The sequence below is a fragment of the Ornithorhynchus anatinus genome, chromosome X5, assembly GCF_004115215.2.
Source record: "Ornithorhynchus anatinus isolate Pmale09 chromosome X5, mOrnAna1.pri.v4, whole genome shotgun sequence".
NCBI lineage: Eukaryota > Metazoa > Chordata > Mammalia > Monotremata > Ornithorhynchidae > Ornithorhynchus > Ornithorhynchus anatinus.
In genome coordinates, this window is record NC_041753.1 from 5,086,367 (window position 1) to 5,113,450 (window position 27,084).

General features: G+C 58.3%; 1 protein-coding gene across 1 annotated transcript in view; it reads left to right on the forward strand.

Moving 5' to 3' along the window:
• The first annotated feature begins 12,363 nt into the window (after window positions 1-12,363).
• ARHGEF11 (Rho guanine nucleotide exchange factor 11) overlaps window positions 12,364-27,084 on the forward strand; it is a 45,665-nt gene continuing 30,944 nt past the window's right edge. Inside the window, exon 1 of the mRNA XM_039910876.1 lies at window positions 12,364-12,488. Within this exon, the coding sequence (XP_039766810.1) occupies window positions 12,457-12,488 (32 nt within the window). The 5' untranslated portion in view covers window positions 12,364-12,456. The remainder of the gene's footprint in view (window positions 12,489-27,084) is intronic.

A 27,084-nucleotide genomic window follows, 5' to 3' on the forward strand; every position in this document is an offset into this window, starting at 1 on the left:
CTAGCTCTTAACAAATACCAAAAATCAAAAACGAGCACTTAACAGATACCAAAAAAAAGCATTTAACAAATACCAAAAAATAAAAAATAAGCACTCAATATCCAAAAATAGAAAATAAGCGCTTAACATACCCAAAAATAAGCATTTCACAAATACCCAAAAAAAAAGCACTTAACGGATACCAAAATATAAAAAAATAAGTGCTTAACAAATGCCAAAAATAAAAAATAAGCGTTTTAACAAATACCAAAAGAAGACATTTAGCAAACACCCAAAAATAAGCGCTTAAATACCAAAAAATGGAAAGTAAGCATTTAACAAATACCAAAAAAAAATAAGCATTTCACAAAACCAAAAAATAAAAAATAAGCATCTAACAAATACCAAAATATAAAAAATAAGTGCTTAACAATAACAAATACCAAGAAATGAACGATAAGCCCTTAAAAAATTCCAAAGAGTAAAAAACTAAGTGCTTAACAAATACCGGAAAATAAAAGACAAGCCCTTATATACCAAAAAAATCAAAATAAGAAACAGCCCGTCCCTTGTAGGTAGTCAGGAGAGCAGCATCCCACTGAGAGAAGGCACCGGAACCCAGCACCAGACACAATCCCCAAAGCCCCTCCGAGCCCCCTGCCCCATCCGTACAGTGACCCCAGCTCCTCGCCAGCCCCTCCAAGTAGCCGCCTCTCCCCCATAATAATAATAATAATGATAACGCTAATGCTATCGGTTAAGTGCTCACTATGTGCCGAGCACTGTTCTCAGCGCTGGGGTAGATACAAGCTAATCGGGTTGTCCCACGTGCCACTCCCAGTCTTCATCCCCATTTAATAGAGGAGGTCACTGAGGCCCGGAGAAGTGAAGTGACTCGCCCAAGGTCACCCAGCAGACTGTTGACGGAGCCGGGATTAGAACCCAAATCCTCCGACTCCCAAGCCCGGGCTCTTTCCACTGAGCCTTGGTGCAACGATACACAACGTGGCTCAGTGGAAAGAGCCTGGGCTTCGGAGTCTGAGGTCATGGGTTCGACTCCCGGCTCTGCCACTTGTCAGCTCTGTGACTGTGGGCAAATCATTTCACTTCTCTGTGCCTCAGTGACCTCATCTGTAAAATGGGGATGAACTGTGAGCCTCACGTGGGACGATCTGATAACCCTGTATCTCCCCCAGCGCTGAGAACAGTGCTCTGCACATAGTAAGCGCTTAACAAATACCAACCTTATTATTAACCCTCTAGAATGTAAACTCGCTGTGGACAGGGAATTAATTCATTCATTCAATCCTTCATTCGGTTGTATTTATCGGGCGCTTATTGTGCGAAGAGCACCAGACTAAGCGCTTAGGAGAGTCCAGTCGAACGATAAACGAACACATTCCCTGCCCACGATGAGCTTAAAGTCTCCGTTCTATGGTTACACTGTCGGCTCCCAAGCGCTCAATCAACACGACTGACCGGAACGGAAGCTCGTTGTGGGCAGGGGATGCGTCCGCTTACTGCTCTGTGTCCTCTCCCCAGTGCTCAGTCCAGTGCTCTGCACGCATTAAGCGCCCGATAAATACGATTGACTGAGGTGGTAAATGGAGGCAGGACACGCGACGCCGACTGGAGGCTCAGGGCTAATCCCCGTGGCTTCGGCAGGTCCCGGAGGCCCACCGCACCCAGCCGCTTCTTGCCAATCTCTGTGCGGACTTGTCCCGCCCAAGGCCCGACCCCGGTTCCAGATGCGAGGGGGTGGAGGGCGACGCCCTGGGTGGGGTGTCCCCCTGGGGGCCTGTTTCTCTAATAATAATAATCATATTTATTAAGCGCTTACTATGTGCCAGGCACCGTTCTAAGCGCTGGGGTGGATACCAGGCCATCAGGCTGGACTCGGTCCCTGTCCCACAGTCTTAATCCCCATTTTACAGATGAGGGAAATGAGGCACGGAGAAGTGAAGTGACTTGTCCAGGCTGTGGATGCAATGGAAATCAGGCTTCAGGGCTCACAGAAATCAGGCTGTGGGTCCAGTGGAAACCAGGCTGTGGACGGCGGAAACAAGGGTCTGGGCGAGATGGAAGCCAAGCGTGGGCTTGAGCCAGGCTGTGGGCCCAAAGGAAAGCAGGCTTCGGGCCTTAAAAAAAAAGCAACTAGGTAAGAGCCTAAAGGAAATCAGACTTTAGGGCTCACAGAAACCAGGCTGTGGGCACAATGGAAGCCAGGCTTCGGCCCAAAAGAAATCAGGCTGGAGGCACGATGGAAACCGGGTTTTGGCCCAAGAGAAATAAGGCTGGCGGCCCAAAGGAAACCAGGCTTCAGGCCTAAAAAAAAAACTAGGTAAGGGCCCAAAAGAAACCAGGTTTTAGCTTCACAGAAACCAGGCTGTGGGCACAGTGGAAGCCAGGCTTCGGCTTAAGAGAAATCAGACTGTGGAGCCTTTGGAAACCAGGCTGCGGGCTTCAAAGAAACCTGGCAGCGGGCACAGTGGGAATCCGACAGAAGGCCTAAAGTCCCTGTCCCAAGTGGGGCTCATAGTCTCAATCCCCATTTTCCAGATGAGGTAACCGAGGCCCAGAGAAGTGGAGCGACTTGCCCAAGGTCACAAAGCAGACAGGTGGCGGAGCCAGGACTGGAACCCAGGTCCTTCTGACTTCCAGGTGGGGACTTTAGCTCCTAGGCCCTGCTCCTTCTCGAGAAATTCACTCATTCAATCGTATTTTGTTGAACGCTTACTGTGTGCGCAGAGCGCTGTTCTAATCCAGTCGATCCTGCCTCCCCTTTGTCATCAAGGTCCCCGGGACGACCTTGCAGGCCCCGCTGCCAGATTTCTTTTCATTCCACTGCCTTATTTCTCTCCAGATTCTGCTCAACCTTGCCCTTGATCAGAACCCCCAACCCAGCTCCCTTACACCAACCTCTATCCCCCCTGTGGCCTCCAAGGGCTTCCGAATTCGCACTCACGGCCTCAGGGGGCTGAGGGTGAGGCCCCGTGGGGAGCAGCGGTGGGGAGGGGACTTGGCCCCCACGAGTCTCAGGAAGGGGCCGCGCGGGGGCTGCGAAGGGGGGGGGGGGTCCCTGGGTCCCCTCCCCATTTCCACCGGTTCCCTAAGCACCGGGGGGGATGCAAGGTCATCGGGTTGTCCCACTTGGGGCTCACAGTCTTCATCCCCATTTTACAGGTGAGGGAACTGAGGCACAGAGGGGAGCCTGGGGGGGCAAGGAGGATGGGGGGCACGGAAGATGGGGGAGGGGGCTGGAGTGGGGGGGCTCAGAGGGGAAGGAGCGAAATGGGCTTGTTACTGCGAGACTCTTGGGCAGGATTGCTATCGACCTCCCCTGCCGTCTTTCATCAACGCTAATGGGCCCGGAAGAAGCTCCCGGGACTACAGAGAGGGGGTCCCCTCCCCCCCGACCCCGCCACCCTCTGCCCTCCCACACCCCCGCCCTGGTTGCCCCCCCATTCCTTCCCCCCCCCCCCCAACTTTCCAGGGAAAGGCTGGGCGGTCTCTGCCCTAGCGGCACGGCGCAGCGGATCGAACACAGGCCTGGGAGTCCGAAGGTCATAATAATCATAATAATGATGGTATTTGTTAAGCCTTTACTATGTCCCAAGCGCTGTTCTAAGCGCTGGGGTAGAGATAAGGTCATCAGGTGGTCCCAATTGTGGCTTACAGTCTTCACCCCCATTTTCCAGTTGAGGGAACAGAGGCACAGAGGAGGGAAGCGGCTTGGCCAAGGTCACACAGCAGACAAGTGGCGGAGCCGGGATTAGAACCCACGACCTCTGACTCCCAAGCCCGGGCTCTTTCCACTGTTACACTGCTTCTCTAAAGGGGATGGGTTAGGGGTAGGAATGGGGTTAGGGATGGGACTAGAGGGGAGAATTAGGGACAGGGATGGGGAGAGAGAAGAGGATCAGGAACAGGGTTGCGTGAAGAGGGGAGAGGTAGGGATGGGGTGAGGAGAGAAGGGAGGGTTGGGCAGGAATAATAATGATGGCATTTGTTAAGCGCTTACTATGGGCCAGGCACTGTTCTAAGCACTGGGGTGAATAGAAGGAAATCGGGGTGGACACAGTCCCTGTCCCACCTGGGGCCCACCTTCTCCATCCCCATTTTCCAGATGAGGGAACTGAGGCCCAGAGAAGCCAAGTGACTCGCCCAAGTTGGCACAGTGGTCCAAATGGCGGAGGTGGGATCAGAACTCGGATCCTCTGACTCCCAGGCCCGGGCTCTACCCACTAGGCCAGGCTGCTTCCGCGGGCAGGGACGGCAAGGGGGGTGGGGAAGGGGTCCGGCCCGGGGAGGGTTAGCGGCAATGTGGACCCGTTGAAAGGGCGCCCGGGGAGAGAGGCACAGAGGGAGAGGAGGAAGGAGGGAGAGGAGGAGGAGGAAGGAGGGAGAGGAAGGAGGAAAGGTGGGAGAGAGGGAAGGAAGGAGAGAAGGAAGGAGGGAGAGGAAGGAGGGAAGGCGGGGGGGGGGGAAGGAAAGAAGGACAGAAGGAAGAAGGGAGAGAAGGAAGGAGGGAAAGAGGGAGAGAAAGGGAAAGAGGAAGAGGAGAGAAGGAGGTAAAGAAGAAGGAAGAGAAGGAAGAAGGGAGAGGAAGGAGGAAAGGTGGTAGAGAGGGAAGGAAGGAAGGAGAGAAGGAAGGAGGGAGAGAAGGAAGGAGGAAGAGGAAAGAGGAAAGGTGGGGGGGCAGTAAGGAAGAGGGGAGAGAAGGAAGGAGGGAAAGAGGGAGAGGAAGAGGAGAGAAGGAGGGAAGGAAGGAGAGAGGAAGGAGGGAAGGAAGGAGAGAAGAAAGAAGGGAGAGAAGGAAGAGGGAAGGAAGGAAGGAGAGAAGAAAGGAGGGAGAGAAGAAAGGAGGGAGAAAGAGGAGGAAAGGAGGGAGAGGAGGGAGGGAGAGAGAAAACGGAAGGAAGGAAGGAGGCCGAGAAGGAGGGAGAAAAAGAAAGAGAAAAGGGAGAGAAGGAGAGAGAAAAAGAAGGAAAAAGGGAGAGAGGGAGAGAGAGAGAGAGTAGGAAGGGAAGGAAGGGAGAAGGGAAGAGGGAAGGAGGGAGGAAAGGAGAGAAGGAGAGCGAGCCTTCCCTCGGTGGGTCACCCTAACGGAGGCAGAGGGAGTGCGGGAGCCGGGGGAAACCCGACGGACGGGACGGCGGAGCCAACGGTGAGACCCCCGACTCCTGGGTCCCTCCAGGGGACCGCCTCCCGGGGACCCCCGGACCTCTCGGTTCAGGGGAGGCGGAGAGACGAGAGACAGAGACCCACGCGTGGCTCAGTGGCAAGAGCCCGGGCTTGGGAGTCGGAGGTCATGGGTTCGAATCCCGCCTCGGCCACTGGACAGCTGTGTGACTGTGGGCAAGCACTTCACTTCTCTGTGCCTCAGTGACCTCATCTGTAAAATGAGGATTAACTGTGAGCCCCACGTGGGACCACCTGATGACCCGGTATCTCCCCCAGCGCTTAGAACGGGGCTCTGCACATAGTAGGCGCTTAACGAATCCCAACATTATTTATTATTACTAAGCGCCGGGATTGATACGAGCACATCAGGCTGGACACAGTCCCCGCTCCTCATGGGGGTCACGGTCTCCATCCCCCTTTGACAGGTGAGGTCACTGAGGCCCAGAGAAGAGAAGTGACTTACCCAAGGTCACACAGCAGACAAGTGGAGGAGCCGGGATTAGAACCCAGGTCTCTCTGACTCCCAGGCCCGGGCTCTAGCCACTAAGCCACGCTGCTTCTCTGCGATGGTCTCCTCCCTTACCCCTTTTTAATAAGGCAGAGAAACTGAGGCCCAGAGGGGTTACGGGACTTGCCTGAGGTCACACAGCAGGCCGGGAACAGAGGTCCCCCTGTCCGCCTTACTCTCCCAAATTGGGAGGAAGGGGATGGACATGGCCAAGCCCCCCGGGGGGTCGCGTGGGAGACTGTAAGCTCCCTCTAGACCGCAGGCTCACTGTGGGCAGGAAACAGATCGGCTTATTGGGCTCTCCCAAGCGTGTAACACAGTGGTCTGCACACAGTCAGAGCTCAATAAATACCACTGAACGGATGATCGAGTGAGTAAATGTGTCTACCAGCTCTGTTAGCTTGTACTCTCCCAAGCGCTTACTACAGGGCTCTGCACCCCCTAAGTTTAGAACAGCGCTTGGCACATAGTAAACGCTTAGCAAATACCATAATTATTATTATTATTAGCACAACTGATTGATGGAGACGGGGCTGGATTAATCCCCTGGGCGGGGGAACGTAGGGGTCTGGGGAGGGTCCTGCTGCTGCTGCTCTGTCCCACCCCGGAGCCCCCCGACCCAGGGCACCCACCGGCCGCCCCCTCTCATCGGGGTGTGTGTGTGTGTGTGTGTAATAATAATAATGTTGGTATTTGTTAAGCGCTTACTCTGTGCAGAGCGCTGTTCTAAGCGCTGGGGTAGATACAGGGGAATCAGGTTGTCCCACGTGAGGCTCACCGTCTTCATCCCCATTTTACAGATGAGGTCACTGAGGCACGGAGAAGTGAAGTGACTTGTCCACAGTCACCCAGCTGACAAGTGGCAGAGGCGGGATTCGAACCCACGACCTCCGACTCCCAAGCCCGGGCTCTTTCCACTGAGCCAAGCTACTGTGTATGTAAGTGGGGGGTCCTCTCCTGTCTCCCCCAGCCCCCTTTCCCCTTACAGGACGCCCCTCACACCCCCTCCCAGGGGGAATAAACTCATCATTGGCTCCTGGCTACAGTAAGCGCTCAATAAATACGATTAATTGATTGATTGATTAATTGATTTCCTTCCTCTGAACTCTGACTCTGAATCCAACCACAGACCCCCCAAATTGGGGGGGGGGGGATGGAGGTGGCTGGAAAAGGGCCCCTCCCCCAATTCTGGCAGCTGCCCGCCTGGGGGACTGGACGCAGCCACGGAGACCTCTCCCGGAGGCAGACTTCCCTCCCCATTTATTATTATTATTATTATTATTATTATTATTATTATTATTATTATTATTATTATTATTTCCCCCCTTCTCCCCCTGGGTCCGGCAGATCCTCGTGGGCTTTGCTTTCTGCCACCGCTAGGGGGCCTCCGAGAGCCCCCCGCCCGGCTCAGCCCCATTTCCCGCCCGTTTCCATGGTCACCGGATAATTAGGAATGATGATGATGATAATAATAATAATAATAGTGGTATTTGTTAAGCGCTGACTACTTGCCAAGCACTGGGGTGGATCCAGGCAAGTTTTACTGGACACAGTCCTTGTCCCACCTGGGGCTCACGGTCTCAATCAGATGAGGTAACTGAGGCACGGTGAAGTAATAATAATAATGTTGGTATTTGTTAAGCGCTTACTATGTGCCGAGCACCGTTCTAAGCGCTGGGGTAGATACAGGGTGATCAGGTTGTCCCACGTGGGCTCACAGTCTTCATCCCCATTTTCCAGATGAGGTAACTGAGGCACAGAGAAGTGAAGTGACTCGCCCACAGTCACACAGCTGACAAGTGGCGGAGCTGGGATTCGAACTCATGACCTCTGACTCCCAAGCCCGGGCTCTTTCCACTGAGCCACGCTGCTTCTCCAGCGTGAAGTACAGTCCAGTGCTCTGCACATAGTAAGCGCTCAATAAATATTTTTGGATGAATGAATGAAGTGACTGGCCCAAGGTCACCCCGCCATAGGAAAGCAGTACGGCTTAGTGGAAAGAGCCCGGGCCTGGGAGTCAGAAGGCCCTGAGTTCTAATTCCAGCTCCACCACCTGTCTGCCGCGAGACCTTGGGCAAATCACTCAACTATCTAGCCTAGCGCTTAGTACAGCACCTGGCACATAGAAGGAGCCTAACAAATATCATTATTCATTCATTGATCCTATTTATTGGTCAAGCTTAATTATTAGAGCAGATGGATCTCAACCTCTCGCTGCCCTGATTCTAAATCTATTGTTCCCAGAGTAGCGCTTAGCACAGTGTTTAGCTCGCCGCACGCACTTAACAAATATTAATATAATATATTCATATATCAATTGTAATGAGCTACCCGGACCCATCTTTGCTGGGACTGTAGGGGTTGAAGGGACCGCTTAGTACGGGGCTCTACACCCAGTAAGCGCTCAATAAGTATGATTGAATTGAAGGAATAGGGATTCCACCGTGCCCATGGACAAGCACCGTGGTTTAGGGGATAGAGCCCGGGCCTGGGAGTCAGAAGGACCTGGGTTCTAATCCCAGCCCTGCCATGTGTCTTCTGTGTGACCTTGGGCAAGTCACTTCCCATCTCTGGGCCTCAGTTCCCTCATCTGGAAGATGGGGATGGAGACTGGGAGCCCCAGGTGGGACCGGGACCGTGTCCAACCTGCTTACTTTGTATCTACCCCAGTGCTTAGAACAGAGCTTGGCACGTAGTAAGCGCTTATCCCAAGCAATAATGATATAATAATAATAACACGGGATGGAATTTGTTCATTTCATTCATCCGTTCAATCGTATTTATTATTTATTGTACTAAGCGCTCGGGAAGTACAACTCAGCGACAGACACAATCCCTGCCCACAACGGGCTCACGGTCTAGAAGCGGAGAGACGGACTTAAGCATCTGTTAAGCGCTTACTATGTGCCAAGCACTGTTCTAAGCGCCGGAGGGATGCAAGGTCATCAGGTTGTCCCACGTGGGGCTCACAGTCTTCGGCCCATTTTACAGATGAGTTCACTGGAGCCCAGAGATGTGAAGTGACTGGCCCAGCAGACAAGTGGCGGGGCCGGGATTAGAACCCTTGACCTCTGACTCCCAAGCCCGTGTACATTATATATTTATATATCTGTAATTTATTCATAGTCATCTATTTATATTAATATCTGCCTCCCGCCCACACCCTCAGACTGCGAGGTTGTCGTGGGCAGGAATATGCCTGTTGTTATATAGTACTCTCCCCATCGCTTAGTACAGTGCTTTGCACACAGTAAGCGCTTAATAAACACAACTGAATGACTGACAGTGAATGAATGGAGTGGACAGGAGAGGGGAAATAGGGTGGGCAGGGGAAGGGATGGAGTGCACTGGGCAGAGGAATGGGAGGGGCAGTGGGAGAGAGGGATGGGGCCAGAGAAGGTGAGTGGAAGAGGGAAGGAACGCAGTGGCCTAGTGACTAGAGCCTGGGCCTGTGATTCAGAAGGACCCGGGTTCAAATCCCGGCTCCGCCACTTGCCCGCTGAGCGAGTCACTTCACTTCTCTGGGCCTCAATTATCTCATGTGTAAAATGTGTATTAAGACTGTGAGCCCCATGTAGGACGGGGACTGTATCCGACCGGATTACCTTGCACCTGCCCCAGCGCTTAGTACAGTGCCTGGCACATAGTAGGTGCTTAACATATATCCTAAAAGGAAAAAAAAAGTGGCAGGAAAAGCGGGGTAGGGGGCATGGGGAGGGGGGGATTCCCGGGACATGCAGTAAAAAGGGGGGAAATGGAGGAGGGGGAAGGAGACAGGAACAGTGTGCGGGGCGGGGAACAGGGAGGCAGGCGGGCGGGGTTGACTCAGAGGCAGAAAGTGAAAGAAGAGGCAGGGGAGGCTGGGAGAGAGGGAGGAGGGGGGAAGGGAGGAGGGGAGGAGGAGGGGAAAGTTTGGGGGGAGCGGGAGAAGAAGAGGAGAAGAAAGGGGGAGGAAGAGAAGAGGAGGAGCAGGAGAAGAGGTGGAGAGGAAGGGGGAGCAGGAGAAGAGGAGGAGGAGGAGAAGAGGGGGGATTAGAAGAGGAGAAGAAGGGGAGGAGGAAGAGAAGAGATGGAGCAGGAGGAGAAGGGGGATTAGGAGAAGAGAAGAAGGAGGGGGATTAGAAGAAGAGGAGAAAAAGAAGAGGGGGGAACAGGAAAAGGGGAAGAGAAGAGGGGGAGGGGGAGCAGGAGGAGAGGAGGAGGGGGATTAGTAGAAGAGAAAAAAGAGGGGAAGCAGGAGGAGAGGAGAAGAGGAGGAGCAGAAGGGGGATTAGAAGAGAAGAGGGGGAATAGGAAAAGGGGAGCAGAAGATGGGGAGCAGAAGAGGCAAGAGAGGAAGAGGGGAGGGGGAATACAAGAGGGGGAGCGGGAGAAGAGGGGAGAAGGAGGAGGGGGATTAGTAGAAGAGGAGAAAAGAAGAGGGGGAGCAGGAAAAGGGAAGCAGAAGGAGAAGAGGGGGAACAGGAGGGGAGGAGGAGAAGAGATGGAGCAGGAGAAGAGGGGGGTTTAGGAGAAGAGGTGAAAAGGAAGAGGGGGAGTAGGAGAATGGGAGGAGAAAAGGGGGAGCAGGAGAATGGGAGGAGGGGGGGAACAGGAGGAGGCGAGAGGAAGAGAAGAGGGGGAGAGGAGTAGAAGAGGGGGAGCAGGAGAAGGGGGAGGAGGAGGAGAGGGGGATTAGTAGAAGAGGACAAAAAAGACGGGGAACAGGAAAAGGGGAGGAGAAGAAGAGGGGGAGCAGAAGGAGAAGGGGAAGGAAGAGAAGAGGAGGATTTGGAGAAGAGGAGAAAAATAAAAGGGGGAGCAGGGAAAGGGGAGGAGAAGAGGGGGAGCAGGAGGAGGAGAAGAGGGGGAATAGGAGAGGAGAAAAGGAAGAGGGGGAGCAGGAGAAGAGGAGGAGAAAAAGAAGAGAGGGAGCAGGAAAAGGGGAGGAGGAGAAGAGGAGAAGGAGGAGGAGAAAAAGAGGAGGAGGAGCTGGAGAGGGGAAAAAGCAAGGGGAGGGGAGGGCGGGGCGGAGGAGGAGGAGAAGGGGGGAGGGGGCTGGGCCTTCCCTTCTCTTCTCTTTCCTTCTTTTCCCTTCTCTTCCCTTCCCTTCCAACCGGGAGGCGAAGAGGAGGCAGGAGGCAGGGGGCAGGGGGCAGGGGGCAGGGGGCAGGGGGCTGCGGGCAGCGGCCCGGAAGGAGGCTCGGGAGCCCAGCCAGAGAACAGGACAGAGACAGACAGAGACGGAGAGACAGAGAGGGAAGGACGAGGCCCTGCTCTTCCCCCATCCCCCCTGCGACCCCCGACCCGGGAGAGGCCGGGATGTGAGGGGCCGAGGAAGGAGGAGGAAGAGAGGAGGAGGAGCAGCAGGCGAGCAGGGGGTGGGTCAGTGGGTGGGTGGGCCCGGGCCCGGCCGGATCCGGCCGCCCGCAGAGGGGGCAGGGGACAGAGGAGGGGACAGAGGAGGGGAGGGGGCTTCAGAGCAGGGGGAGGGGAGAGGGAAGGGGCCAGTCCTGGGGCTGGGGGAGGCCGGCCTACCGGCACGAGCCTCCGCAGGAGGGATCGGGGGGTCTTTGGGGGTCTCTGGGGATCTCTTTGGGTCCCTGGGGGTCTTTGGCGGTCTCTTGGGTGGGTCTCTGGGGGTCTCCTCGGGGGTCTGGGGAGTCTCTTTGGGGTCCTTTGGGGATCTGGGGGTCTTCGGGGCCTCTGGGGGTCCCTTTGGCGGGTCTCCGGGTGAATCGGGAGGTAGGGACCGCCCCCTCCCCCGCTTCATGGAGGCCGGGGCGAGGCAGCCTCCCGGAGGGGGGAAGCGGGGAAACTGAGGCAGGAGCCCGGCCCGCGGGTCGCGGGGGACCCCCTCCGGGGGGGGGGGTCTGCGAAAGGGACAAACAACCCCCTCCCCCGGCTTGCTTTTTTCTCTTCTCCCCCCCCCACCCCATTTTCCCAGGGTCTGCTGCCAATCATTCGCGATCGGATTGTCGCCGTGCATTTCGCCCTCCCTGCCGGCGCCCACATTTGGGGGGGAAGGGGAAAAAAAAGATTTGGGGGAGTCCGGATCCCTGGATCCCGAGGACCGGGATCGATTGACGGTTGCGGGATTTGGCATTGATTTTTTTCTCTTTTTTTAGTAGGGTTTTTTTGAAGGGGATAATAGACCCGCGGGTTGTGCATTTTTGTTGTTGTCGTTGTCGTTTTCGTCCGGTTTATTGTCTTTTTACAACCTGACCGGGAAAAAGAGCCCCCTCCTCATCTTAAATATTGGGGATCCGGGGGAGAGGAACCTCGAACTCGGGGACCCACCCCCAAAAAGGATGTTTTTTATCTGGATTTTGCAGTTGCAGCTGGTGTTTTGAAGGCGCCCACCCCTAGTTTTGCAGGGATTTGTGGTTGGGGGTGTTTTTTTGGGGGGGGGGTGGGTTTATTTGGGGGTGGGGTTTTGGGGTGGGGTTAGGAAGCAGGTTATCGGGGTGCCTTCTGCTTTCCTGCCTCACTCAAGCCTTTGGTGGGTTTTTTTCCCTCCTTAAAGGGTCGGGGGCGGGGAGGAGGGGAGGGGGCTTGGGTGGGGGGACCATGTTTGCAGACAGACCCCCCTCGGGGCAGCTCCGGACCCCGACATCCTGAGGTCCAGGGAGGGAGAGCTTCGGTGCTGAGAAGTTGGGGAGACCCCCCCCCTTTTTCTTCCCCCCTCCCCCACCAAGCCCCTTCGCCCGCACCCCCTTTTTGTGTGTGTCTGTGCATTTTTGCGATTGCGAACGAGGGGCCTCGACCGAGAGGCCTCCGCCCTGCGCCCCCCGACCCCCGGAACCATGAGCGTGAGACCCCCCCAGACGATAGACAGGTAGGCCAAGGCCGGGGGTCGCGAGGGAGAGGGGTGGTCTTGTTGGGGAGGGGGTGTTTGCGCAGGCCGGAGACCTCTGGCATCAGGAGGTTTTTGGGGGGGAGGGGTGCAACGGGGAGGGGGTCTTGTTGCCCCCCACCAGGGTTAACAGGGGGCGGGAGGGGGGTTTGGGGAAGCCCCCTCCTCTCTGGGGGTTGGGGGTCTAAAGAGGGTGCGCGTGGAAGGGTAGATTGGGGGGCAGGGGGCGGCTGGAATCTGGGAAAAGGGGGTGCGGGGAAAATGATGGGAGGGGGCACCGGGGGTGGCCGGACTGTTTCGGTTTCGGTCCTCTAGGCTCCGGTCCCGTCGCCGGAGATAATAACTGGGGTATCTGTTAAGCGCTTACTACGTGCCAAGCACTGGGGTGGGTACCGGCGGGCCCATCCGTCCATCCCCGCTGGACCGGGGGACCCCCCCCCCTCCTCCGAGATCCCCTCCCCCCCAAGCCTCGCTCCCCGTAACGTGCCGGGCCCCGCGCCCCCGGATCCACCCGGTGGCCCAGTGGATCCGCCGTGGGCGGGGACTCTGTCCCTTACATTGTTCCGTTGTCCTCTCCCAAGCGCTCAGTACGGCGTTCAGCACACCGCCGGCGCTCAATGAGCACAGCGCGGCGCAGCGGATAGAGCGCCGGCCTGGGAGTCGCAAGGCTCCGGGTTGCAATCCCGGTTCTGCCGCTCGTCTGCTGTGTGACCTTGGACAAGTCACTTCACTTCTCTGGGCCTCAGTTCCCTCATCTGGAAAATGGGGGTGGAGACGGTGAGCCCCCAAGTGGGACGGGGACTGCGCCCGACCCGATTTGCTGGTATCCACCCCGGCGCTCAGTACAGTGCCTGGCACGTAGTAAGAGCTTAACAACTACCATTATTATTATTATTATTACTACTACTACTAATAACCCTGCCTGTCATCTGACTCTTCCCCTGGCTTCTCTTGGATTCGAATCCTTTTTGGGCATTTAGTATTCACCTCAGCCTTACGGCACTTAATAATCGTCATCGTAATAGTAATCATCATTGTCAAGCTCTCACTCTGCGCCAGGCACTGTTCTAAGCGCTGGGGTAGGTGATAACGGCGTCGGTATTTGTTAAGCGCTTCCTATGTGCCGAGCACTCTTCTAAGCGCTGGGGCAGATACAAGGTCATCAGGTCGTCCCACGTAGGGCTCGCGGTCTCCGTCCCCATTTTACGGAGGAGGTCACTGAGGCCCGGAGGAGGGAAGTGACCGGCCCAAGGTCACACGGCAACCACGTGGTGGAGCCGGGATTAGAACCCGGCTCCTTCGGACTTCCGGGCCCCGGGCTGGGTCCCCGGTGCCTCCTCCGCACGTTATCGTTTTATATGAATGTCTTGCCTCCCCGTCTAGACCGCAGACTCCTTGCGGGCAGGGCACGTGTCTCGGCGACTCGGTCCAGTGGTACTCTCCCAAGCGTTCAGCACGGCGTTCGGCACTCCGTAAATAGCGTCGATCGGAGGGGTGGGCCGAGGCCGGTCGAGCAGTGACCCCCACGGGGAATGAAATTCGAGGGTGTGGGACGGGGCGGGGAGGAATCAGATGCTGAGGGGAGTTTCCGTTTGCCCCCTTCCGGAGGGGGACTCCGATTTGGAGACCGCCCTCGGCTTTGGGTGTCTTGTGGGTAGCGAGTCCTTCTAGGCGAGGTGATGATGATGGTATCCGTTAAGCGCTTACTATGTGCCAGGCACTGTACTAAGCGCCGGGGGAGATAGAAGATGGGCGGATTGGACCCAGCCCTACATAGGGCTCGCGGTCTTAACCCCCATCTTGCAGCCGAGGGAACGGAGGCCCGGAGGGGCAGAGTGACTCGTCCGAGGTCTCCCAGCAGATAAGTGGCGGAGCCGGGATTGGAACCCAGGACCTTCTGACTGCCGGGCCCGGGCTCTACCCACTGGGGCCGGGAGGGAGTGGTGGGGTAGAGCCCGGCCTTCTTTGGAAAACACGTGCCCGGCGGGGGAGGCCTGTAGGATCTCAACGGGGGCCATGATAATTCCTTGGCACCGGGCAGGGCGGCCGGGAGCGTGATTACCCCCTCGCCGGGAGGGAGGGGGGAAACCGAGTCAGGGCGGGGTCCGCGGCCCGGCGAGTATCGGCCACCCCCGGAGCCCCAGTCCCGAGGCCCTCCGAGGCCCGTCGGCCCGTCTCAAGCAGCTCCCGTTCGGGGTGGGCCGGGGGCGGACGCCCTGACGGGGAGTCGGCTCCCCCTCCGCGCTGACCGCTGGGCTTCCTCCCCCTGGGAGCCGAAGCGGAGCGAGGGGGCTCCGACTGCAGCGGGAGGGAAGGAGGGTAGAGGAAACGGTGCGCTCTGATGGCAGCCGGAGGGACGGGGGGTAGAGGAAACCCGTGCTTTGATTGCGGCGGGAGGGAAAGGCGGGTAGGGGGAACCCGTGCATAAACAGCAGCGGGAGGGATGGAAGGTAGACGACGTGTCCCTCGGGCAGGGAATGTTTCTGTTTATAGCGTCCTCTCCCAAGCGCTTAGTACAGTGCTTTGCACACCGTGAGCGCTCAATAAACACGATCGATGACTGAATGAGGGCATTTGGGGCCCCCCCCCAAGTTCCGCGGGGGCCCGGAGCGGTGACCGAGAGCAGGTCCGCCGGGGGCGGGTGGGGGGCTTCCCCGACCGATGGTGGTCCCGTCCCGGGCACCCGCACGTTTGGGTTCGAGGCAGAGGGGCCCCCACTTGTCTGCTGTGTGACCTTGGGCGAGTCACTTCTCTTCTCAGTTCCCTCATCTGGAAAATGGGGATGAAGACTGGGAGCCCCACGTGGGACAGGCCCGCTGACCTTGCATCCACCCCGGCACTTAGTGCTCCGCACGTAGTAAGCGCTTGACAAATACCACTGTCATTATTATTATCGGTGCTCCGCGCACGGTCGGCGCTCGATAAATACGATCGCGTGAATGAATGAGTGAACGGAGCCCGGGCCTGGGAGTCGGGGAGGCCTGGGTTCTAATCCCGGCTCCGCCACCTGTCCGCCGCGTGGCCTTGGGCAAGTCACCTAACTTCTCCGGGCCTCAGTTCCCTCAGGGGATTGAGACTGTGAGCTCCGTGTGGGACGGGGACCGCGTCCAACCCCATTAACCCCAGCGGTCGGTACAGTGCCTGGCACGCGGTGAGCGCTTAACGTAATACCGCTATTTTATTATTTAATGTGATTAGGGGCAACGTGGCCTGGTGAGAATCTCTCACAGAGACAGTGAGCGGATGCGGTCGGGCTTACAGAGACCTCTCCCCTTCGGGGACGGGGAGACAGAAGAGCGTGTCCTGTGCCTCGAGGTCGTAATGATGATAACCGTGGCGTTGGTTCTGCGCGTACCGGGTGCTAAGCAGTCGGTCCTATTTACCGAGCACTCTACTGAGCCCCCGGGGGAGTCCAGTAGGACAATAAACAGACACCTTCCTTGTCCACGACAAGTTTCTAGAGGGGGGAGACAGATCTGAATAGAAATAAATAAATGAGGGATAGGGACATAAGCGGCGGGAGGACGGGTCCGGAGCGGGAGAAGAGGAAAGGGGGCTTAATCAAGGAAGGCTTCTCGGAGGAGACGGGCCTCCGATGAGGTTTCGAAGGAAGGGATGCGAGGAGGGAGGGCGATCCAGGCCGGAGGCGGGATGCGGGCGAGGGGTCGGCGGCCAGATAGAGGAGACGCAGGGGCAGCGAGCGGGTTGGCATTAGAGGGGCGAAGCGTGCGGAGAGAGGAGAGCGGCGAGGCGCGGTAGGAGGGGGCGAGGAGGGGATCGAGGGCTTAAAACGGACGGCGGGGAGTCCCTCGGACGGGCGGCCGGCAGCTCGTCGGATGGCACCCGGCCCCTCGCCCTCACGGGGCTTCCCCGGCCGAGGGGGAGGGAGAACGGGGGACTTCGTCCCCGTTTGGCAGAGCTCAGAGTCGCGTGCGGTCTGTTGGTCGTCCCTCCTTTCCCAGCCTCGGCTAATGGGCCGCTAGACGCCCGCCACGTACGCCCGCCGCCCGGGCACTGCCCTCTGAGAACCTCCGCCCCCAAGGTGTCGTGGCGAAGAGGGAGTTTCACCCCCCGGCGGCGTGGGGCGCGGGACTTGGGCCCCAAGGGGGCGGGGGGCCCGGCATCCCACGCCGTTGTGGGGAATAGGAACCCGCGTCCCAAGGCGTCCTGGGGAATAGGTGTCGTGGGTAATGGGAACGGTAATGGGAATTTCTGCCCCTAGGCACCGTGGGTGATGGGAACCCGCGTCCCAAGGTGTCTTGGGGAATAGGTTTCACCCCCCGGTGTCGTGGGTAATGGGAATTTCTGCCCCAGGGCGCCGAGGGCGATGGGAACCCAAGGCCCAAGGTGTCGTGGGGAAGAGGAACGTGTCTCAAGGTGTCGTGGGTCATAGGAACGCGCCGTCGCAAAGTGTTGTGCGTAATAGGAACCCGCATCCCAAGGCGTCTTGGGGAATAGGAGGTTTCACCCCACGGTGTCGTGGTAATGGGAATTTCTGCCCCAAGGCGCCCCGGGTGATGGGAACCCAAGGCCCAAGATGTCGTGGGTGATAGGAACGCGTGTCCCAAGGCGTTGTGCGTAATGGGAACCCGCGTCCCAAGGCGTCTTGGGGAATAGGCGGTTTCACCCCTCCGGTGTCGTGGGTAATGGGGATTTCCGCCCCGAGGTGTCGTGGGGACGCGTAACCCCGCCGCGTTGGGGGTGATGGGAATTTCTGCCCCGAGGTGTCGGCGGCGTGGGTAACCCGCCTCCCAAGGTGTGGTGGATAATTGGAACCCGCCTCCCAAGGTGTCGTGGATAATAGGAACCCGCCTCCCAAGGTGTCGCGGGCAATAGGGAGTTTGACCTCAGGGTGATGTGGGTAACGGGGGTAACGAGGTGGCAGGGCCAGCAGGAATTTCCGCCCCGCGTTGGCGTTGGCGAGAGGAACGTCTGTCCGTCGGCGGCAGGGGCGGTGGGAAGTTACGCCCCAGGGTGTCGGGGGCAATACCCGAGGGCTTGTGGTTATTAATAGTAATAATGGTGGTATTTGTTAAGCGCTTACTGTATGCAGAGCACCGTTCTGAGCGCTGGGGGGGATACAAGGCGATCGGCTTGTCCCACGCGGAACTCACAGTCTTCATCCCCATTTTCCAGATGAGGGAACTGAGGCCCAGAGAATAGTAATAATAATGCTGGTGTTTGTTAAGCGCTTACTACGTGCAAGGCACCGTTCTAAGCGCTGCGGGGGTTTACAAGGTGATCAGGTTATTCCACGTGGGGCTCACAGTTTTAATCCCCATTTGACAGATGAGGTCACAGAGGCACAGAAGTGAAGTGACCTGCCCACAGTCACCCAGCTGACGAGCGGCGGGGCTGGGATTCGAACCCTTGACCTCTGACTCCCCAGCCCAGGCTCTTTCCGCTGAGCCGCGCCGCTTCCCCTCCGCTAGCCTCCTGCCCCCTCGCAGGTGGCACCGGCCCCCGACGGGCCGAACGCCAGGCAGCGGCACTGCCCGCGAAGCCCCTCCGAGAGCCCCCGCGACCGGTCACGGGGTCAAGTTTGCTTTTCCAGGCCGGGGTCGGGTGGGCGCTGCGTTTGCGTCGACGGGATTTTGGAAACTTGTAGGGTTCTGGTTTGTGGGGGGCGGGCGGGGGGCTAGCGGGGGGCCAGTGGGGGGGCCTTTGAGCTTCATTGATTCCCCCCCCCCCCACCAAAATCCTCATCAGCATCGTGGTACCAGAACAGTGCTCACTATGTGTCAAGCACTGTTCTGAGCACTAAGGTAATAATAATGTTGGTATCTGTTAAGCGCTTACTATGTGCCGAGCACTGTTCTAAGCGCCGGGGGAGATACGGGGGTCATCGGGTCGTCCCACGTGAGGCTCCCAGTCTTCATCCCCATTTGACAGCTGAGGGAACTGAGGCACGGAGAAGTGAAGTGACTGGCCCACAGTCACCCGGCTGCCAAGCGGCAGAGCCGGGATTCGAACCCATGACCTCCGACTCCCAGGCCCGGGCTCTTCCCACCGAGCCACCCGGCTTCTCTATCATGGGGCTCCCGGTCTTCATCCCCATTTTCCGGACGAGGGAACCGGGGCCCCCGAGAAGCGGAGTGACTTGCCCGAGGTCACCCGGCGGGCAAGTGGAGGAGCCGGGATTCGAACGCAGGTCCTTCCGACTCCCAGGCCCGGGCCGCGGCCGCTAGCTGCTTCTCGGGGACCGTGTCCCCCAACCCTGCTGTGTTGGACTCTCCCGACCGCTTAGTACAGTGCTCTGCGCATAGTAAGCGCTCAGTAAATACGGCTGATTGATTGAAAATCATCATCTTCGTCAGGACCAAGTGGGCCAAGCACTGTCGGGGGAGGGAATAATAACCTTTTTTTTTAAAAAAAAATGGTATTAATTGAGTGCTTACTATGTGCTAGACACTGTTCTAAGTGCTGGGATAGGTACAACTGAATTAGGGTGGACACGGTCCCCGTCCCCTGTGGGGTTTACGGTCAAAGAGGGAGGGAGAACGGGGATTTAACCTCCATTTTACAGAAGACGCCGCCGTCCCGGGGAAATCAAGCGACCTGTCCAAGGTCGCTCGGCAGGCAGGTGACGGAGCCAGGAATTAGAATCCGCATCTCCTGACTTCCGGCCCTTCACTCTCTCTTTTATTATTTTTGAATGGTATTCGTTAAGCGCTTCCCATATTCCGGGCAGCGTTCCAAACTGCCAATGAGGTCGCGCACGGGGCTCACCGGCTTAATCCCCGTTTTTACAGATGAGGCAACTGGGGCTCAGGAAAGTGAAGTGACTTGCCCGGGGTCACCCAGCAGACAAGGGACCGAGCTGGGCTATGAACCCCCTGGCTCCCGGGCCCCGTGTCCCGGTATTAATGGCGTTCATTAAGCGTTTACTGTGTGCCAAGCGCCGGGGGGGGGATCGGGCGGTCCCACGTGGGGCCGCCGGTCTTCATCCCCATTTTCCAGACGAGGTCACCGAGGCTCAGAGAGGTGACTTGCCCGAAGTCACCGCGCTGACGGGTGGCGCGGCGGGGATTAGAACCCACGACTTCTAACTCCCGAGCCCGGGCTCCTTCCCCTGAGCCGCGCTGCCGTGGGAACAAGTCGGCTCAGCCTTCTGCGTCGTGCTCTCCCGAGCGCTTAGAACGGTGCTCTGCCCATAGGAGGGGCTCAGTAAATACCATTGATGGATTTATCGATCGCCTTCAGGACGGTTGGGACCCAAGTGGAGGGTCAGAAGCCCCCCCACAGCGTAAAGAGATGAAGGGGGTCCCCACCATAACGGTGCCTCCGCGCGTCCTCTCCCCGCCTCCATTCACTCAGTCGTATTTATTGAGCGCTGCCGGTGTGCAGAACACTGTACTGAGCACTTGGGAAAGCCCAAAACAACAACGGTCACATTCCCTGTCCACAACGAGCTCACAGTCTAAAGTCGGGGGTGGGGGGGGGAGACAGACTTCAATAATAATAGTGACGATGATAGTTAAGCGCTTACTACGGGCCTAGCACTGTTCTAAACGCTGGGGGAGATAGAAGGTCATGAGGTGGTCCCACGTGGGGCCCGCGGTCTTCGTCCCCCGTTTTCCAGATGGGGGAACCGAGGCCCGGAGAAGCGACGCGACTGGCCCGAGGTCACGCAGCAGACAGGCGGCGGAGGCGGGATTAGAACCCGCGACCTCCGAGTCCCCAGCCGGGGCTCCTGCCGCTGAGCCACGCGAATAAATAAAACGACGGACGAGCACATGAGTGTCTCGGGGCCGGAAACGGGGAGGGGACGGGCGAAGGGATAAATAAAATTACAGATATGGAAGTAAATCCTCCGGGGCTGGGAGAGTCTAATTATCTCGTATTCTCCCGAGCGCTTAGTACGGCCCTCTGCGCACAGTAAGCGCTCACTCAATACGGCCGGATGAACGACTGAATCGACTCGTTCGGTCGGATTTAGTGAGCGCCTACTGTGTGCGGAGCGCTGTACTGAGCGCTTGGAATGGACAATTGGGCAACAGACAGAGACCGTCCCGGCCCAGTGACGGGCTCACGGCCTAATCGGGATCAGACTTCACCGGGGGGTCGACCTGACTCGTTCAGTCGTATTTAGCGAGCGCCTGCTGTGTGCGGAGCGCTGTACCGAGCGCTCGGAAAGTACGACGGGGCAGCGAACAGAGGCGACGGCTCCCCGCCGACGGGCTCCGGGACGCGTCCTCTCCCCTCCCTCGCCCCGGGAGGACGGCGGTTCCTCCCGGGTGCCGCGATGAGGATAGTGACCCCTCCCCGGCGCTCCCTCCGTCCAGTGCCCGGCACGCAGTCGGCGCCCCGGCTTAAGTGAACGCGCCCCCCCGCCAGGATGGTGGTTTCTTCCCCGTGGCCTCCCCGCGGGATGATGGTTTCACGTCCCCCCCTTCCCCGTCCTCCCTTCCTTGGGGAATTTTGCTTGTTTTTCCTTTCCTGGAAGCGGTAGCGAAAGCGAAATCCGCCCGCGTCCCGGGAACCGGGTGTAAAGGGTGAGCGGGGAGACTCTGGGGTGGGGGTGACCTTGTTTGCCTTGGCGGTGTCCCCGACTCGTTATGTACATTGCCTTAATCGATCTACGTACATTAATGGCCCTCTTCCTCCCGTGGCCGGCAGCTCGTGGCGGGCGGGGAGGGCGGCCGTTGGTCGCCCGGTCCTCTCCCCAACGCTTAGTCCAGCGCTCTGCGCCCCCGGAGGCGCTCAAAACACACTCCTCGTGGGCAGGGAGTGTCACCGTTTATCGTTGGACCGGGCTTTCCCGACCGCCGACCCGGCGGCGCGCGCCGTAAGCGCTCAATAAATACCATCGAGTGAATGGTCGAGTGGGTATTTATACTAAGAACTACCTTGGTATCTGTTTGTTGAGCGCTTACTACGTGCGGAGCGCCGTTCTAAGCGCCGGGGGAGATCCAGGGGCGTCAGGTGGTCCCACGGGAGGCTCACGGTCTTCATCCCCATTTTCCAGATGAGGGAACTGAGGCCCAGAGAAGTGAAGCCACTTGCCCACAGTCGCGCGGCTGACGCGGGGGCAGAGCCGGGATTCTGTGAAGTGGGCAAGTCGCTTCACCTCTCTGGGCCTCAGTTCGCTCATCCGTCAAATGGGGATGAAGACCGTGAGCCTCGCGTGGGACCACCTGATGACCCTGTGTCTCCCCCGGCGCTCAGAACGGTGCTCCGCACGTAGTGAGCGCTTGACAGATACCAACGTCATGATTATCGTTATTGTTTTGGGGTCTCTAGACGCCCCCACCCACCCGACCCAAACCCCCGCGTCCCTTCCCGACCCCCCCGGTGGGGCCTCGAAGCCGGAGCGGCTGGGATCCGGTCGGTCACCGCGCCCCAAAATGGGAAACCGAGGCCCGGGCCGGCCAGACCCTCTCCCCCCTTTCTCCGGTTCTTCCCATCCCATCCGGCTGAATCCTTCCATAATCCCCCAGAGTTCGGCCCCGAGACGATAAGCCGCCGAACGGAGTCCCCTCCGTCCCGGCGCGGGAAGCCCGCGGGTCCTGGGTCCCGTTCGATCGGTCAGTGGCGTTCGGGGAGCGCTCAACAACTACGTGCGGAGCGCCGTACGGAGCGTCGGAGAAAGTGCGGGACGTTAGAGTGGGCGCTTAACGAGTACTGTTCTTATTATACCCGCGGCCCGGGGTCGGATCTGCCTGGCCTACCCGCAGGCCCAGGGTCGGCTCCCCGCCCACGGGCCTCTAGAGGGGCAAAGGCAGACTTCGAGCGGACCGTACTGAGCGCTTAGCGTGCGCGGAGAACTGCGTCCGGCGTGCGGGACGGCGCATTAGAGTCGGCAGACGTTATCCCCACCCACCCTTCGGTCCTACTTTTTGAGCGCTTAGAAGCGGCGTGGCTCAGTGGCAAGAGCCCGGGCTCGGGAGTCAGAGGTCATGGGTTCGAATCCCGGCCCCGCCACGTCAGTCGCTTCACTTCTCCGAGCCTCGGCGAGCTCATCTGTAAAATGGGGATGGAGACCGGGAGCCTCACGTGGGGCAACCCGATTGACCCCCGGGTCTCCCCCAGCGCTCAGGACGGCGCTCTGCACGTAGTAAGCGCTTAACGGGTACCAACGTTATTATTATAACTACGTGCAGAGCGCTGTACCGAGCGCTCGGGAGAGTCCAGCGGAGCAACGGACACATCCCCTGCCCGGGCACGGCCCCGCCGGGTGGGTCCTTCGAGGACGATGGTCGGCGATGGTGGTGTATCGTTAGGCGCCCCCTCCGTGCCCAGCGCCGGGGTGGGTACGAGCAGATCGGGTGGGTCGCGGTCCCCGTTTGGCAGGTGAGGGAACCCGGGGAAGCGGAGCGAGCGGCCCGAGGTCACCCGGCAGACGAGCGGCGGGGCCGGGACCGGAACCCGGGTCCTTCTGGCCCCCGGTCTCGGTAGCGGGCCGCACCCCGGCCCGAATTGGCCTCGTAAATCACCCGGGAGGCCTCTGCCCACCCCCTCCCCCATCCCTCTCCCCTCCTCTGCCCTCCAGCTGGCGGGATTAAAGGAAGGAAGGAGGGACAGAGGGACAGAGGGAAGGGAGGGAGGAAGCCCGTCCATCCGGCCTCGGTTTCCCCGCCCCCAGCCTCCTCTGCGGCCAGAGAGGGATGGGAAGCGGGGGATTTCCCGGGATCCGTGCCGTCCCGCTCCAGTTCCTCCCCGTCGAGCCCCCGTTCGGGTCCCCCCCTTTCCCGACTCCCATCCATCCCCCGGCCGCCTGGGGAGGACCGACCACCTGCCCCCCGGGAGGCCTCCCCTCCCTCCCCTGGGCGACTGGACCGGATGCACCGAGCGTTGGCTACGGTGCTCCGCACGCAAGAGGCGCTCAGTAAATGAAGGGGGGGGGGGGGGGAAGGACCGGGTTCCTGGGGGAGGGGGCCCCTCTTTCCCCGAGGGCGACCTTTCCGGAGGCCGGGGAGTGGAGGCGGGCCCGGTGGTCTAGCGGTCAGAGTCCGGTGCTCCGCACACGGTGAGCGCGCGATGGAGGGGATTGAAGGAATCGGTGAATAGGGGTCAGAACCCGGGCCTGGGAGTCGAGAGGACCCGAGTTCTAATCCCAGCTCTGCCGCTTGTCCGCCGCGGTGACCCTGGGCGAGTCGCTTAATAATAATTACGACGGGGTTGGTTAGGCGCTTACTAGGTGCCAAGCACTGTTCTAAGCGCCGGGGGAGATACGAGGTCATCAGGTCGTCCCGTGTGGGGCTCACAGTCTTCATCCCCATTTGACAGGTGGGGTAACTGAGGCACGGAGAAGTGGCCTCATTCATTCGGCGGTCTCTATTGAGGGCTTACTGCGTGCGGAGCGCTGTACTGAGCGCTTCCATGCTTAGACCCTTGGACATGCCCAAGGCCCCACAGCGGACGACCCCTCTGGGCCCGAGCTACCTCATCTGGAAACGGGGATTAAGACCGGAAGCCCCAGGAGGGACGGGGACCCTGCCCAACCCTGACAACCGTCCGTCAACCCCGGCGCTTACCACAGTGCCCGGCACCTAGTAAGCGCTTAACAAGTACCATTAAGGAAAAAGACAGCATGTGAAGCGGGGGGATCCCCTGGTTCCCCCCGAAAAGCTGGTGGATTCTGAGGGGGCGGACGGGCTGGGGGGGACGGAGGGGGTCCCCCCGTTCGCCGTCGCCCCCTCCTTATCGTATCTATTGAGCGCTCGCCGTGTGCCGTGCACCGTACTAAGCACTTGGGAGAGTCCGATAGACCTGCCCACACTGAGCTTTCAAGTCAGTCGGGTTTATTGAGCGCTCAAAGTGTGCAGAGCGCTGTACTAAGCGTTTGGGAGAGTACAGTATAAGAGTCGCGCGTTCCTCACCAAGATTTATTTTTTTTATGGTATTTAAGTGCTTACTGTGTGCCAGGCACTGTGCTACACGCTGGCCTTCGCTCGTTCACATAGAACAGTGCCCCGGCACAGAGTAAGCGCTTAATAAATACTATGATTACTATTATACCCGCAGCCCAGGGTCGGATCCGCCTGGCCTTCCTTCCTGCACTTAGAACAGTGCTTGGCACATAGTAAGCGCTTAATAAATACTATTATTATTATTATTATACCCGCGGCCCAGGATCAGATCAGCCTGATCTTCCCTCATACACGTAGGGCAGTTCTTGGCACATAGTAAGCGCTTAACAAATACTGTAATTATTATTATACCTGCACCCCAGGGTCGGATCAGCCCGGCCTTCCCTCGTGAACTTTGAACAGTGTTTGGCACATAGTAAGCGCTTAAGACTGTAATTATTATTATTATTATTATTATACGCGCAGCCCAGGGTCGGATCAGCCCGGCCTTCCCTCATGCACTTAGAACAGTGCTTGGCGCGTAGTAAGCACTTAATAAATACTATAATAGTAATAATTATTATCATACGCGCAGCCCGGGGTCGGATCTGCCTGGCCTTCCGTCATGCACTTAGAAGAGTGCTTGGCACAGAGTAAGCGCTTAATAAATACTATAATTATTATTATACCCGCCGCACAGGGTCGGATCTGCTTGGCCTTCATGCAGTTAGAACAGTGCTTGGCACAGAGTAAGCGCTTAATAAATACTATAATTATTATTATACCCACAGTCCAGGGTCGGATCCGCCTGGCCTTCCTTCTTGCACTTAGAACAGTGCTTGGCACATAGTAAGCGCTTAATTAATGCTATAATAATAATTATTATTATTATTATTATTCGCGCAGCCAAGGGTCGGCTCTGCCTGGCCCTTCCCTCATCCCCGCCGGCCGCGATCGGCCCTCTCTGGCGTCTCTGTTGACCCCGCGGCCCGGGGTCCCTCGCCCACCCGCCCTCCTGAGGCTGGGGCTGCCCCCTGCAGGCCGGGCAGATTCCCTCGGCGCCGGGCCTCTCGGGGGGGGGGGGGCCGGGGGCTCCCGGGGATGGGCGAGATCCCGGGTGACGTCCCCGGAGGGGCAGGGTGTGGGGGGCTTCTTCCTTTGGAAAAGTATGAAACCCACAGCCCGACCCTCCGGCTCCTGCCAGGGAGGGAGGAGAAAGGGAGAGAAAAGAGGGAGAGAAGCGGCGTGGCCTAGTGGCTAGAGCCCGGGCCTGGGAGTCAGAAGGTCACGAGTTCTCATCCCGGCTCTGCCACGTGTCTGCCGTGTGACCTCGGCCAAGTCACTTCTCTGGGCCTCAGTTCCCTCATCTGTAAAGTGTGGATCGAGGCTGTGAGCCCCCCGTGGGACAGGGACCGTGTCCGACGCCGCTTGCTCGTGTGCGCCCCAGGGGTTAGTGTAGTGCTTGGCACATTGTAAGCGCTTAACGAAGAGCATAATCATTATTTTTATTTGAAAAGAGAGGGAGGGAGAAGGAGAGAAAAGAAAAGGGAGGGAGAGAAAAGAAGGGGGAAAGAGAAAAGAGGGAGGGGAGGGAAAAGAGAAGAGGGAGAGAAAAGAAAGGGGAGAGAAAGGAGATGAGAAGGAGAGAAGAGGGAGGGGAGAATAGGGAGAGGAAAGGGAAAGAGGACAGGAGAGGGAGAGAGAAGGAGGGGAGAGAAAAGGGGGAGAGAAGGGAGAGGAGAATAGGGAGAGAAAAGGAAAGGAGGAAAGAGGAGAAGAGGGAGAGAAAAGCGGGAAAGAGGAGAAGAGAGGGAGAGAAGAGGGAAGGGAGAGAAAAAAAGGACAAGAGGGAGAGAAGAGGAGAGGGAGAGAAGAGGGAGGGGAGAGAAAAGGGGGAGAGAAAGGAAAAGAGAGGGAGGGGAGAGAAAGAATAGGGAGAGAAAAGAAAAGGAGGACGGAGGAGAAGAGAGGGAGAGAAGAGGGAAGGGAGAGAAAAAAAGGACAAGAGGGAGAGAAGAGGAGAGGGAGAGAAGAGGGAGGGGAGAGAAAAGGGGGAGAGAAAGGAAAAGAGAGGAGGGAGAGAAAGAATAGGGAGAGAAAAGAAAAGGAGGACGGAGGAGAAGAGAGGGAGAGAAAAGAAAAGGGGAAGAGGAGAAGCGAGGGAGAGAAAAGAAAAGGGAAAGAGAAGAGAGGGAGAGAAGAGGGAGGGGGGAGAAGGGAGCAGAGAGGGAAGGGAGAGAAAGGAGAATAGGGAGAGGAAAGAAAAGGGGGAAAGGAGAAGAGAGGGAGAGAAGAGGGAGGGGAGAGAAAAGAAGAGGGAAAGAGAAGGGAGGGAGAGAGAGACGAGGGAGGGGAGAGAAGGGAGAAGAGAGGGAGGGGAGAGAAAGGAGAATAGGGAGAGAAAAGAAAAGAGGGAAAGGAGAAGAGAGGGAGAGGAGGGGGGAAGGGAAAGGAGAGAGAGATCGGGAGGGGAGAGAAAGGGAGAAAGAAGGAGGGAGATTTCCGAGCCTGGGCCTCCGTGTCTGGCGGACCCCCGGCTCGGCCGGAAGTAGTGTCGGTGACGAGGTCCTGCGATCACCCCCATCCCTCCCCGGCCTCCGTTTCCCTGGAGGGTCTGGGCGGGGGGTGGGCCGAGGGTGGGCACGGCGGCAGGGTCGGGGCGTGCGGAGACTCTCGGGGTGGACTCCGGGGACGGAAGGCGCCTCGGTGTCCCCGCCCGCCTCGGCGGAGGGGGGACGTGGAGGGCGGCGGGGGAGGGTCTGCCGAGCCCAGGGGCTTGGGGGGGC